We start from the raw sequence: 16,016 nt of genomic DNA on the forward strand, positions 1-16,016 counted from the left end.
CCTTTGGTGATCTCAATCATATTGATTCAGAAGGAGTAAACTATGTTGAAATGGATACTCTAGTGATCAATAAATTGTAGCAGTCAAGAGGACTGTGATTCATGAATATACCTCGTGACTGTGATTTTAATGGACCTACCCCTTCTGTACATCCGGAGGAAGTAATGACTTCCAAATGATGTTACTTGTATTTCCTAAAATTACTGAAAGGTGATGATCTTAGAATAACTTTATCTTCTACTATGATGGATATCTCATGATGTGTATGCAAATCATGATAGATTATACTTTGCATGGTGGATATTTATATGGTACGCATTATGGGAATCCATGTGAAGATACCCTATAAACATTTTTTTAGTACTTGGTGAATGTTATGCAAATTGATGTTCTAGAGGCCGGTACACGAAGTACGTGGTGAATATCATACGACTTTATGTTCTGAAGATCATTACTAAAAGTACTTGGTTAATATATTTCATCTCATTCTGGAGGCCATTACTCAAAGTATTTGGTAAATATCATGTGTTGATATTCTAGAGACCATTGTCGTGAGTACATGGTGAATATCAAGTGCTGATATTCTGAAGACGATTACTCATGACTTTTGGTGAATATCATATGTTCATATTCTGAAGGACAATACTCTTGATATCATATGTTATATCAAAATGGTGGATATCTTCTGATCAAATATATCTTTAAAATTTGTCGTACCTAATATTACCAATGGTGTAATATGTATATTGTATTTATCCTCCCTAGTTAAAAGGGACTGTTTATGTTTTGGTAGCTTTTGTAAGATAAACCTGTGAGATCAAAGATATATATATTGATGAATAGAAGTTTCTCATGAAGGGACATGTCTCTTCTCTTGGTGTATTCCTCATACAAATACAAGAGGATGCTGCCATTTGAAAACTACATACCGAACATGATGTTAGTGCTATTACATCTGCAATGGTCCTAATAAAAACAACACAATGCTCGTGACTGACTAAAGCCCGACAACAACATGCTTCACAATGAACTTTGAACTTGAACCAACATAAAAAAAACGTTGAAGATTCAACATTGAAAAGAGCATCATGATCCCCTAGACCTCACGGGAGCAACCATGCTGAGGTAAACAGGCAAAGTAGACCTTTGAACCGAATGGTTCAAGGTTCAGACAAACTATGTACAACCCAAGTATCCCAACAATAGATGGGTAGACTTTGAACCTTTTTAACATTGAACTTACTACTTCAGGTTCAACTTCAAGGCAGTTTTCAAAGATGAGAAAAATTCAAAAATTAAGTCAAACACAGGAAACAATACAATCAATGCTCTATCAATTTGAAGCCTAATCCAAAGATAACAACAAAAACATTTGTAGATTTCCAACCTAAACATTTGCGGGAAAAAGCATAAACTGAAAACTTAGCCTGCTGGATCTCAAACCCGAATCTTAGTGCCATGCAAGAGTATGGTTGATCTTAATAAAGAGAAAGGCAAAGAGGCAGTGTATTGAAGACAGTCAAAGGACTGTTGACTGTGCGGCCATAATATCTATAAATAACATCACGTGAATTAAAAAGATTTGGTGCAAAACCAACAGTAATGTTCATACAAAAGCAGTAAGGATTGGATACTTTTTTACCAATTTGCTGTGTGCCATGAAGACCTGTTTCATCATTATTTACTGCCTTATTTAATTAATTTCAGAATTCTTTGTGGATGGTTGGAAAAAAATGGCATCCTTACCTCCCATACATTCTAATAAAGACAAACAAAAATATTGCTCGTGCTATTTACCATTTTCCCTTAATAGAAACAACAATATGTAAACTACTATCTACTCACTAAAAGATATTAAACAAAAGAATGATTTTATATTGACCTCTGAGTTCTAGTTTCACTAGACACACAATGATGCTGCACACCTAAGAACTTTTGCAACCACCTGTACAATATTTTCGTGATGCAATTATTTATAAGATTTGGTGAGAAAAAACATTAAAAACTGTCAATTTTTCTATCTGTAAAAACTATGCATCACCTCACCACTTAATTAGAAGGAATCTACCAAAAAACATCCTCTCAATTTTGGGGATTTTACTATTTAATAGACAACTTTCCACAGCCTCAGTACATCTAGCAGCTTGTAAGCTTGCCTGGTCCCAAATCAAAAAACCGACCTCCATCTCTAATATTTCATTCATGATACTGCACATGAGGATATACTGCATGCTCAAGGTAACATCAAAAGGCATTGTCCTCAGTAAAGGAAACTCAAATCATCTTCAACTCATCTCAGCAGGAAGCAATGTGTGTATTCATTCAGCATAAATGGATACATCTCTCTTTAGTCTTGAAATAGAAAGCTCAGTTTCCATGGCTCACCAAAAGAGATGCTAATGCTATTGCTCTTCACTGGTTTTCCTGTATATGTACCTGTACCAAAAAGAGCAAATTTAACATCATAAATAATATTAACACAAAAAGCACAGGTGATCCACAGAAGATCACAGGAGGAGGATAACTCCACAAATTTTGTATTATACTGCATAAAACATGTAAGAAATGCTTATACATAGAGAGTTACCAATTTTCTGTCAGGGTTACAGCTAAGGCCAGAAATCCATCATGTATGACATTTACTTGCACCACATATGAAATGGCATATTCAAAAATTTATGCTGTTAGGGACATGGGTTACCATGTGAACACAATAAGGTTTATCATTTATAATCAGCGATCAATCAGAAAAGCAAAGGTTAGCTGGTAATGATGGTCAAACTGCTAAAAGTTTTTAGGATTTTTCATTTAGCAAACCCTGAAAGTATATGAGAGATGAGCATACATCAGGACTACAGCTAAAGCTGGAAACCTACTGTCAGGCCTCCAGCTGAGGCACGAAATTAGTAGTACATCACATGTACTCACACCACACAGGAAATGGCATAATGAAAAACTCTGCTGTTAGAAACATCAGTAACTATGTGAAAAGCTATTATTCACAATTGGTAATAACTGAAAAGGCAAAGATTACTAGCTGACCAATAATAATGGTTGAACTGCCGAAACTACCTTGCTTTTCATTTAGCAAAACCTGGAAGTCTGAGAGATGAAGCAACTGAACAATGAGTTGAAATTAAAACCTATTGACCACCTTTGTAGGCTGCTTGGCCTGTTGTATCTCTTACATTCCATGTACAAATACATCTTTATGAGTAATGATTTGTAATGATTGTTTTTTGGTGGATCTTCTGGAATTTGAACTAATTGAAATACAAAATAGAAGAATAGAAAGGCTAAAAAGTGAAAAACTCTACCAAGATCTAAGAATGAACAATCAGAGAAATTGAACAAACTAATAAAGTGTACTTGCCCCCATAATCCTAACTGTATGTAAAGAGATCAAGGTCTCCAATTATAGGATGAAACAGATCCATGCATCATATAATAAGAGCACGCATGCCAGGGTGCCTCAATGGTGGTAAAACTAGTCCATAAGGACACATCCAAGACTAAAGAACATGTCCCAAGCGTCCAGTTAGTTTCCACTACAAAAAGAACAAATGTAATGTCCCTCCTCTCAGATGTGTTGACCAAATAGATCAAAGGGACATTTAAGAAGTCCTTAATGACAATTTTTTATCATCCTTGACAGCATGCAACATCATAGTCACCATCAATAGTATAGTTTCATGCAAGGATGGGCCTTCCTTTCTTAAGTTGGTTGTCTGCTCAAGAAAATGCAAGGATGCAGATTTCAATTTCCAATCCGTAAGAGATGCCATCAAAGAGGTTGGTACTTCCAATGCAATGCGTATGGTTATTGATGTAATGTATTCATGCAAAGTTTTACGAAAATTAGGCAAAACCACCAATAGGCAAATCTATTAGAAACTTACACGCCTTGTGTGTGTCGTGAACAATGCACTTAGACACTTCAGAAAAATTGTGTCGGTCAATAAAGTACATTTACCACTGCCAAGCCTGGCAGTTATTCTTTTGGTTATTTTCAAGGAAACGATTCTCAAATAGATTTAGAACCAATATGTTTCCTACTCAATTCTATCGTAAAAGAAGCTTGTGTTGCAAAAGCCTTTCCAACTTATGATCATGACATAAGATTAAACTAGGTAAAGAGAATCCAAGACAAAAGGAGATGATGAAGATTGTGATCTATTGAATTCCAAAATTGTTACTCACACTCCGACAAGATTCAATCCACTTTGGGTTCTAGGAAATGTCATTATGCAGGGAGATTGATCAATTTATCAACAAGATGTGTTTAGTCTGAACTTTAAAGCCAACTATTTAGAGTGGATAATCTCTCCTTCACTTTAGGCTTCGCTAGAGCCAAGAGGATGTTATAGAGGTATCCTAAACAAGATTAATCACAATTAAAGGTAAACAACTTGTATAGTATCTAATGTACACTTTAGCCACAAAGCATGTCACTAGACCAAAGACTAACCTACTTCACATAAAGGTTTAGCATGTTGATAAGACATCATTACACAATCGAAAGATATAGGTATACAAAACATGAAAACTGTAAAGAAATTAGAACTTGCTAAGCTGTTTCCCTAGATGAATCATTAGATCATGATTTGCATACAAAATACTAACCTAATCCTAAACAAATCATAGACTTCAAAAACTAGTGCCTAATCCATTAGGTTATGTTAACGAAGAGTTTTGTAAGTCACTGTGACTATTGGCAACATCTCACAAGATTTCTCTCTCCTCTCGACAATAGGGGATTACCATAGGTGGTGTTGGGAATAATTGTAACCTTCTAGAATAGTTGTAACCTTCGGGGATAGTATTAGTTAAAGTGTGTAAGTTGTTCGGTACTGAAGGTAGTTAGGACACGATGGTTGAGTCGCACCCCTTTGGGTACTATATGTACACCCCCTGAGTGGCATTAGATAGCATCAGAAGTACATTATCTCATATTCTATTGTCATGAAGATTAATGGAATCAGTAGTTTAGTTCTATGAAAAAAAAGCAGAAGGCACCGAACAGTGACTGTCACCGCATGGTGAAGTCACCGGACGGTAAAGTCACCAAACAGTGGCAACCACCAAACGGTGACTACAGTCACCATCCTCACTGCCCATAAGACCATTGCGCACACCAATAAAAATGAACATATGCATTGCTCCGCTCAGCTAAGAAAGGTTACAGGTTTGTGGTGTTTGAGGGAAAGACCGCTACCATCATCCAAGAGATAGAGACAACTGCACAGATATCATTCCCTTTACGAAAGTGGTAGTGCACGTGGTCGAGCTTAGCGGAGAAAGTGGGAAGGAAGAGACAAACTAGGTGATAGAAAGTCAAGAGAAGTGCTTGACAAGATCAAACACATATATACTAGATTTCAATCTGAATGTCAAGCCATCAACGTACCAATAAAAACACGTTACTGCACATATGTACGATCATTGGGAGGATCCGTTATTGCATAGTCGTATGGTCATTGGGAGGATCTATTATTGCACAATTTTACGATCATTGGGAGGATTCGTTATTGCAAGAAACGACAAAAAGAAAGATGGTTATGGAATCAGGCAAAAAGAAAACTGCTTCTTGGAGAGCAAAGTTGCATATGGACTTGCCAAGTTCAAGTTCCACAAAGACCAAGAATGCTCAGATTCTTCCTTCAGGCATAAGAGTTGCAAGCAATATGGACAAAGGTAAAAAGCCAAGGAGACCGAGAGCATCTACAACCCCTACCGAAGAGCACGTGATGCCACAAACAATAATGTTCGAAGACTTGAATGGTCTAGATTGCCGAAGGTGGTGGTTCAAGAGTGCGGCAACACAAGATAACCAAGTTATTAAAGATAACCTAAGGCACGCACAAGTGCAATGGATGGTACAAATGTCGATATTTTGCATCAAAGATTTTGAAGGCCCTCTTCGCGCAATGATTGAGTCCTTCAATAGTGTCTCCAAGAGGAGCACAATATCATACATGGACCATTATTGTCGAACCACATGTATGAATTCATGACCCTTCAGCACAAGACGTTCTACATGCTACACCACATAATCGAATTTCTTATGGATGTCGTTGTCAACCAGGTGTCGCACAACATTTTGGCAAGAGAGGTCAAAATAGTACCCATGGTGCTAGACGAACCTCCTATTATGAGATGACGACATTTGGACACACCAAGCAACCAAAACGCAGCATAGAAGAGGTCCAAACAGGAGGCAAAGACCAACTTAGGTCCAGGGGATACAGATAGCAGGTGCCAGAAGACATTCGAGGATGAGGATGAGACAGAAGAGGACAAAGATGAGGTGGAGGTGATTTCAGCGACCCCACTATTATTTCCACGACCCATGTTGTCTAGCACACCTCATTTAACATCCATTGCCACCAATGCCCTTATTCCAGCTTTTGGTCAAGTTAGAGCAGCCATATATATGACCCCACTAATGGTGACGACGGCAAGGATCCCAACAATGGAGGAGAATGCAGTGATGGAGACCACTCTGGTGATAGTATCAACCATGACCACACAGAGTACTGTAGCAATTGCCGGTATGCCCCAAACAATCGAAGATGTGGTCAGGAATGTGACAGAGGTAGTCAAGGAGATTACAGGTGGATCACAAGATCCGGTTCGGCTGGAGGTGATTGGGTCGAAGGTTGTGGTGACTGTGGGTCACATTATTAATTGATCCAGTCAGAGGTAGTCTTGAGGTGAGCATGGATGTGATTATTCCAGAGCGGGAACATCATGCACTAGTGGGTAAGATAAGTTCATTGGGCCGAGCGAGTGCATACCTAGCACAATGACTAATTCCACCCGTAGCACGTGGACCTTCCATTTAGTCTCCTATGAGGGAGGACCTCCATCCAGAGGTAATGTTGTTGAACAATGATGTCCCCAGAGACGTCAAGATACCTTTGCTAGGTGAGAGGGGAGAACAAAGTAGAGTAGCACCAGGAGGGGAAGTAGAGCCTATGGTGCAGACAGAGGTTGAAATGCCAACAGATGATAGAAGGGATGAGGATGTACATGCATACCTCCATGCTCTTACCGAGGTAGTAGATAGAGGTAGGTTGCTTGTGGAGAAAGTGCTTGCAACGTGACGAGATAAGGCTAGGGAAGAGGCTCGTGTAGTAGCAAAGAAATCTAAGGAGGAGATAGCTACCCAACTAGCCACTCAGCAAACCGCTTGAGAAGCAAAGCGCATAGTATTGATAGCAAAGCTAGAGGCAACCACGCAAGGTAAGAGAGTGGCGAAACAACAACTGGCAATGACAATGAAGGAAAAGGGGGTAGCAAAGGTAGCATATGAAAAGGAGGCTGAATTACAAGAAGTGGTGTTGATGCTGAAGAAGGTAGTCGAGGAGAATTCAGAGATACGAGCAGATCGGGACATTTGCACTCAGCAGGTACCAGTTGCGAAGGAAACTAAACGCTTCTACGACCCAACCAGCAACTCTTGGGACACTTCATCACCAATCTTCTTAGCTTGTCTTTCATATATGTATTCATCATTGTCCCTATTTTGAATTTTTCGTCAAGAGACAACTTCCTTTTTAGGGGGGATGATGTTGTTGGGAATAAAAGTAACCTTTGGGAATAGTTGTAACCTTCGGGGATAGTATTAGTTAAAGTGTGTAAGTTGTTCGGAACCGAAGGTAGTTATTACATGACGGTTGAGTCGCACCCCTTCATATACTATATGTACACCGCCTGAGCGGCATTAGATAGCAATCAAAAGTACATTATCTCATATTCTATTGTCGTGAACATTAATGGAATCAATAGTTCAGTTATATGAAACTCTGTGTTACATTCCTTGCTTTTCTATTATGCATTAAACATGTTTACTCGTGACGGTAAACTATGACTATTGGCAACATCTCATGAGATTTCTCTCTCCTCTCAAAAATAGGGGATTACCATAGGTGGCTCCAAGAGGAACTTAACTAAAAGAACAAAAAAGGCAGTTCTCTTAATCAATTCATCTTTTCTTAAGAATGATTTGCAAATAACTACAACTCTCAAACTAAACAAAATGTGTTTATTGCTACGATAATGTTGATGGTTCAGGGATTGACCTAAGAACAACACCAGAGACACCAATCTAATTTATACAAGTGAAATAGTTGCATAAACCTGAAGTTTGCTACACTTATTCTGAATGAAGACTCTACATTCCAATTAGATAGTAAGTCGCAAATTCTCTCATTAAAAATTCTTAAACTTGAATAAAAGCACTTACAACTGAAGCACAGTCTTTTGATTCTAAGTAATAGCAGCCACTATCAATTATAGCAATTCTCCTTTTTGCAGCACTAAGTCTTCAAAAACTCAAATTGAACACTCAAGAGATCTACGCAAATACAATCCATAAGCTGAATCAGAGATAGATTAATCAATGCAACGTAAGTATACATCAATCAACCTCAAGCTTACAATACAAAGTTTGAGAACACTTGCTTCTTTTATTCAATTCAGATATTTTGCATCAAGAAACACAAGGTTTTCAAATTACAAGAGCTTTCAGCATAGCCTTCTTGCATAAAAGTTTAAAACAAAAGATGATAATTACAATATACTCACTCCTCTACATAGGTGAGGAGTGGAGGAAAAGGAAAAATAAAGAGAAACCCTTAGCCAACTTTGGCTTATTCAAAATTACAAGGCCTAACGCACTTGCAATCCGATTACATGTAGCTCCTGTACAGGTGAAAACTTCCCTATATTAACAACTTGTTTTCATCCCACATGTAACATGTCATTAAAACTACACCTATGTATAAAGCAGACGTCGATGAAAGCCTCGAACTTGCGAAGAGACTCATGCACGACTATAGCGTATGGTGCAAACATGTGCTATGCAATGAAAATTGTCTTGCAAATTATGCTTGTACCTTTGAAAACCCTACAATCCTGATCTAAAGATGATTTAGTAGTATCTTATAGCTTGGCAGCTTGTCAATTCAGCTGAAATCTAAGTTATCCGCCTCAAGCTCTAGGAGTGTTACTTTTGCATACTTTGTCATAACAAGATCCTCTGCAATCAGTTTGCCATTTTAAGCTATTACTACATCTTAGATCCTCCAAACCGTTATTGATTGTGTGCTCATGTTCTTTTCACAAGTATACCGCTACTTTCACTTCAGTGACCAGTCCTTGAATAACTAGTACTTTGTTGACCATCAAATCTAAGTAATCAAAGTACATCTCCTAAAAGGAAATGACTTCATACTCACATGACATTTCTAGATCAACATCCGACATCTTCCTCCAATTGCTCAAGCCTTCGTCCAACACCTTCAATTGTTGGTTGAATGATGTGAGGAGCTCAACTTGGTGGTTTCCTTAGTATGCCTAAATATTCCAAAATTCCAAATGCATCTCTAATGGTCTGCACGCCTTGTGATTCCAGCCAACTACCACAAACATCCATGACCCCAGCCTTGCTATCAACCTACTTTGCATACCTACTTGTCTCTCCCAGAAAAGAAGAAACGGGTTCAACTCATTGTGAAGAGTTGTTCATCTTTTCAGTAGTCTCCAGTAGGTGGGAATTCTCTTCCTTAAGCTGATTTTTCCTCTCCCACAAATAATCATTGTTTCTAGGGAGTGAGGCCACTGCTTCATGTACGTCCTATTGACAACTCAACTGTATCTACTTACCAAGTTCAATTCTTGTGAACTTGTAATCAGAAGCCTATAGTTCTTCTGATGGTTTGTCAACCAAAGGCTCAACAACCTCAATGCACTTGACTTCATTTTGATAAACTGTGATCCTAGAAACAATCTTTTCCTTTTTATTCTTTGGAGTCTTTGCCTCGTTTGAGTTGTTTAAAATTAAACTTCTTTGGAGGAGCTTCCTACTTCCTCTTTTGAGTAACGACACTAAGCCATGAAGGTAGAGTGAATGAAGCGCCTTGAGATGTAGTAGTAGTGGCTACAGTAGACAATGAATTTATTTGCACAACTGTTGTGACTATCGTTGGAGTCTCAGATATGGCCACTTGTTCTTGATTACTCTATGATACTTCAGCCATAAAATGTTCAAAATGTGTGACAAAAGTGTCGAGGAGTGTCATTGATATCAATTAGACAAGGAAAGGAAGAATACACATCAAACATGTTCTCTAAGCTACCGAAATGATCCTTTGAAGTGCATGTCGAGGCAGCCGATGAAATGGGCATAATAGATGTGACTAAGGTGGACCTGCTATAGGAATGTGTACTATGGAAAAGGAATTCACATCAATCTCATGCGGAGACATTGCAAATTCATTTGACACAGGTGGAGACTCTAGGAGTGCAAACATCACGGATGTGTTTATGGTACTAGGTACTCCGGGAACAAGTTCCTCCTAGAACTCATCTTCATTGCCCACGACTTGGATACTTTCAGGTTCTTCCATGACAACTATCTCAGATACTTTGATCGTGGCCTTGCCTCTTTTTCTGGTGAGCATTGAGATTCTTGTATTTACCAATGCAAAAGCACCATCCTACCCTTTACCCTAATTTCTTATTCTAGTTCGATCAGACCAACAGGATCAAAGTCTTTCCCTGGTTTGATTGTCATACATTTTAAGCCGTTTCTCTTCAGCCATATGTTTGTGTTGGCTAAGATAGGCTTAAATCTCTCCCAGATAGATATGCTTTCCTTCACTAACCAAGAAGGTGGAAAAATGGGCAAGCTCTCCACTCGATGCTTCTAATACTTAGGATCCAAGATATCACCATCATCCTCAACACCATCAAGTATTTGTGCCACATTGAACTCCACAATTTGTCGCAAAGTCAACCTACAATATTCCATCCTTCTAATAACAACCTCAATTTGTAGATCGATCTAGATAACCTCAAGATGATGGATGTGTATGAAGCTCCTTTTTATTTTACCATCCATTCCTCGGTAGTCGAAGAAGCTTCTAGACATGAACCAGTTAAGAGTTATCTCTTGAAGTTCTGCCTCCATGCCTTAGAATTGGTATTCAGAGAGTATCCTCCAATTTGACGTAGGTTTTTTGAAGAAATCCCCACCCTAGGCATGTATAGAGTTGACTCATACACCTGGATAGCCACGAGTCATCTTGCAAGTTCCATCAAAATAATATTGTCAGTGGGATAGTTCAAAAGTGTGTAAGGCTCACCTTGTAAGTAGCCAACTCTCAAGTAGGTGAAGTTAGAATATTGTAGGAAGAGACAACTATATTCATTCACCTTGTGTCAGGCATCATGTGATACACGTTTTTTTGGAAGCTCTTTATCAAATATGAACATTTCATACCCGAATAAAGCATCTCGGACCCTCCTATAGTGAATTTGACTAGCCCTCAATGTAAACTGCTCATAGTAATCCCATATCGACACTAGTAACTTGTCACCTTTGATTAACAGACCAAAAAAAGATCCAAGGGGAGTTGCATTTATAGATCAAGTATGAGTTCAGGTAGAAAATGACAGTAGTTGTAACCTGAGATAGCTGCTCACATAGTATGTCACTAATCAACTCTCCCCAAAAGATCTTATGTTTAGATCTCACGATCAAAGATATGAACTTGTACATCCATGTTTTGAAAGTATTTGATTCCCTAAGGCGTCCAATCATGTTGAGCAATGTGAACAGATCATTGATATCCTATTTGAAATCTGACCTATGAGTAGCTTTGGGCCATCTTGTCAAAGAAGCTATCTTGTTGACCTAACAGTTACCATTGATATACTTGATGTAGTTCATCTTTCTCTTGTTCCATCTCTTTAAAGCCTTTTCCATATTAATGCCACATGAACAGGTGGAACCTTAAAAGATTCTATTAGTAGTGTCAGGGTCCAGACCTATGATAGTATTCCCATCATGATCTCTGATAATTATGAATTCATAATCAAAGTTCTTAGCACATACCATCACAAACTTTGATTCTAGAGAAGCCACTAGAAAAGTGGAGAACATGTGTATATGACTCTGAACGATAGGAGCTATTTCTTCCTCAATAGAGGTTTCCACTCTTCTAAGGAATTCAGCCATGTCTAAATGCCTGAGTTCTGCATCCCTAACTTCTTCAACATATGAAATCACCTCAGCAGGTAAGATAGAATTTTGGTAGTTATCATACTGATACTTCATATTTCTCTTGCCTTTCAGGGAAACTAGCTATTCTAACATATCAAGAGTATCTGTAGATAAAGCTGCAACATGGAAGGTAAGAACATCCTCATATGGTACTGATGAATCCATAGAAAACTATTTGAGGCTCAAACTTTCCAAACCTAGAAGCATACAAGTATGAGATATGAATGGAGGAATTTTGACCAATGAAAAAAAAAGGATTTGGATAGAATCAGCTTAATTAGATGAGAAGAGGAGGCTGAAAATGGGGTTATCCAGGAGTACCACAGGCAGATGGAAAGCACAAATTAAGCATGGAAATTAAGTGCATATGTGGATGTATACAAATGGGATTGTCTCTCTTGTAAGTGGGGTTTTTACTTCCCATTACAAGTCATTTGGAAAATATTTGATGCCTACAAAACAGAGTTGCATGGACATGGGTACGGTATCGGGTACAAGTACGGCCAGTTTTTGAGACCTCTTATTTGGGAATGGCAAATACAACATTCTTAACACACACACACACACACACACACACATATATATATATATATATATATATATATATATTTTCAGAGTCATTAAAGAAGTTTTTCATTATAATAAAAGCAATATGAACACATAATTGATAATTGCGACTTATTCCAAAATACTATAGTTAGATATAGTTTTATTATTAAAACGAAATTCAAATACAGAAATAGTTTGGTAGAATCACATGCTATCAAAATTATCATCACTGTTCTCTTGAAACTCGAGCTCTAGATCATCAAGATTCTCTAAAGAGTTAGGATAGCTGGATTGAGTACGACCACCACCTAGACTCTCAGAACCCATTGACGATTCAGCAAAGGGTCCTCTGACTATGTCAGAATTCTCAACATTGAGGTTGAGATGTGTCAATGCATTTATAGATACATCAATGTCACTTATCTCAGTTTGTACATCCCAAAGTCTATTGGGTCCTTTGATGTAGTCTGTGGAGGAATGTGACAATAGACGAAGATTAGAGTGCACATAGACAAGGTCCTTTGCTTTGCTGGCTGCCAACCTATTTTGTTTCACAGAATGGATAAAGCCATATGTACTCCAATTCCTCTCAAATGCAGAAGAACTAGAAACCTGCAATAAAAGAGTTAATATTATAATTTATAAGTTACAATTACAAAGACACAAACAATCAAAAACATTTGAAATAAGAAATAATTCTTATTAGAATAATTAGTATAAAATCAAACCTGTGATAGAAGATTGATTGCTAGCTTTTGCAAATGTGTAGTCATGGCACCATGGAAGTTCCACCACTTTATAGATCCATTTCTTTTTTATCTGCCATTGCATCAACATCTGCATAAGTTCCATCAGAGGAAGCAAATCTCAAATCTCCGCAACAACTCTAGGATCTATAAACATTTTCTTGAAAGCTTTTTTATATCCTTCAACAACCTCAACATCCCTATTTGGTGCTGTCCTATTTGGCAATGCTAACATATCAGCATGGTAGTACTTAGGGTTTAAAGCATATGCCAAAAGTTGCAATGGAGTTGTCATTTTATCCCATCTTTTTTTTATTACATCATATATTTGCTTATAAAAAAATTTAGAGGGATCTTGCTTTGTTTCTATAATAATATCTCTAACTTGCTCCACCATTGTATTGTTAGTGTAGTTTTTTATTTCTTAGTAGGTTATTTATTTTTCCTTATATTGCTAGGTTTTTCCTACACTTTTAATAATCTCGCTTAGGTTAATAAAGCATGTCTTATTCGGTGAATGGTTGCGAGGTGTCACCTTCCTACATGTGAGCGTCCATTAGCTATCTTGGGAAGATACTTTGCAATCTTTAGTCCGATAGATGGTTGCTCCTCATTGATCGGTGTTGCCACCTCCTCCCTCTTCCTAGCCTATATAAGCATGCTACCTAGCTTGTATTTGTATCTCTTATTTTTGCATCCTCTTAATGCTATTTTGCTTCTAGCATTTGCATTACTCTTTTGGAGACTAACTCTATGTTGCTATTTTGATTTTGTATCATTTGCATTCATAGTTTAGATATTTATTCTTTGCACTAGTTTTCTAGGTTATTAATCTTTTCAGATTCTAACATGGTATCAGAGCTTTTCTATGTGCAAGAGTAGATTTTAGTTTCCTTATTTGAGAGATTCAGGGGGGGCTAAAAAATCTTCTTATAAGTTTTTGAAAAACCCAGTATGCTCTTCTCTCACATCTTCGAATGATCTTGAGAATCAAAAAAGTTTGACAAAAATATTTTTAATCTCTGAGTGATTGCAACATTTCTAGTTATACTGGCAACATATCTGGTTGTTCCAACATGTCTAGCAGGCTTGAGAAAGTCAAATTTGGCTTTCATTTCACCGAGATCTGAGATCGTCATACAAGTTGCAAAACTGGGGTTTCAATCTCAAATCTGACAACCAACTTGCATATTTGGTGTTTTCAATCAATATTGCAAGTTCCAACATGCCATTTATTGACTTAGGTAGCTGATTCAATCTTTTCATGACGTCTTTTGGTTGCTCGGGTCATTTTTTGGTTGTTGGGGCCATTTTTTGTTGTTAAAGGCGTCTGATTTACACTACAGCTACATCTTCTGTACATCAGCAAGAAAAACGATTTCTGGATTTTGTTCGCAGCCCCAAAAAACCATCTAGGTATCTTTTAGTTTTTGCATGCACTCTGTATATTTTGCAGAATCGAGCACAGAAAGCTACAATCATGCCCCTCTCCATTGGCAGTCACAGTTCTGAATGCAATTTTCAAATGTCTTGTTCTTGCTCATACGGACTCCGATTTTAACGATTCTTGTTATGATCTTGGCTTTTTTTTTGTGCTCTATCCACTAGTGCAGTCATTTTTTGATTTTCATGCATAATTTTTCCAAAAATTTCAAATTCTAACATGTATCTATGCAATCATAGATGTCACCTAATATTGGCTTATTAGTATCACACTGACGGATCAGGGTGTATATTGGCTCAGTGAAAGATAGTAAATAATCTATTTGAGCCCACCAATCCTCATCAAGAATTAACCTCCTAACATTATTTGCTCTATCTGTTTGTGATTGTCTCCATACTGCCCAAATGTCACTAATCACCATACTTTCCAAAGCTTGTTTGACATCAACAAGCCTTTTGAGAACAATGTAGTGTGTGGCAAAGCATGTCTCAACCACCTTCAATAAAAAAAAAACATTTTAAAACTATATAAATCTTAAATACATTTCAATAAATTTAAAAAAAAAATTGAATATTTTTGAGACAATACCCTTAACAACTCTAGCTTAGCTAATTGTCTGTAAATGGCCTATGACATGTGATGATTATAGATAAACATCTGAATCTCTTTGGCTTCTTCATAAATCTTTTGTATCCATTGAATTTTGCCAATTTTTTGTAGCATCAAATTCAACGAATGAACTACACAAGGAGTCCACCAAATTTTTGGATATCTTGCCTCCACAACCAACCCAGCTACTCTGCATACTTTTGCATTATCTGTGATCACTTGAACAACACTTTCTAGCCCCACAGATTCAATTGCTTCAATTAGAACGTTGGCAATAATCTATGTATCTTTTCTCTTCAGCCTTGCATTCCACTACTCTCAAAAACATTGCCCCCTTTGGGCTCATTGCAACCACATTGATTAGTGGCCTATTTCTAGCATCCTTCCATCCATCACAAATGATGGAAACTCCTGAAATTTTCCATGAATCTCGAATCACTTGCAACTGCCTATCAATAATCTCTTTTTCTTTAATCAAAATAGTACGAACCTTCTCATACCCTGGGCTTTTGTATCCTTTTGGAGCTTCATTAATTATCAAAGTAACAAGAATCGGAATCGGATCGGAATCGGCAAGGCCGAATCAAATCGTGAATCG

At 37.5% G+C, this 16,016-nt stretch overlaps 1 protein-coding gene across 6 annotated transcripts in view; it reads right to left on the reverse strand.

Annotated features, from left to right (window-relative positions):
• Window positions 1–1,854: 1,854 nt before the first annotated feature.
• LOC149565255 (uncharacterized) overlaps window positions 1,855–16,016 on the reverse strand; it is a 99,034-nt gene continuing 84,872 nt past the window's right edge. For all 6 annotated transcript variants that reach the window (XM_089818802.1, XM_089818800.1, XM_089818799.1 and 3 more), the window contains one exon: window positions 1,855–2,436. In XM_089818802.1, the coding sequence (XP_089674928.1) occupies window positions 2,403–2,436 (34 nt within the window). In that variant the 3' untranslated portion in view covers window positions 1,855–2,402. The remainder of the gene's footprint in view (window positions 2,437–16,016) is intronic.

This window comes from Cupressus sempervirens, chromosome 3 (genome assembly GCF_028749045.1).
Source record: "Cupressus sempervirens isolate cs-2001-9-10 chromosome 3, ASM2874904v1, whole genome shotgun sequence".
Lineage (NCBI taxonomy): Eukaryota > Viridiplantae > Streptophyta > Pinopsida > Cupressales > Cupressaceae > Cupressus > Cupressus sempervirens.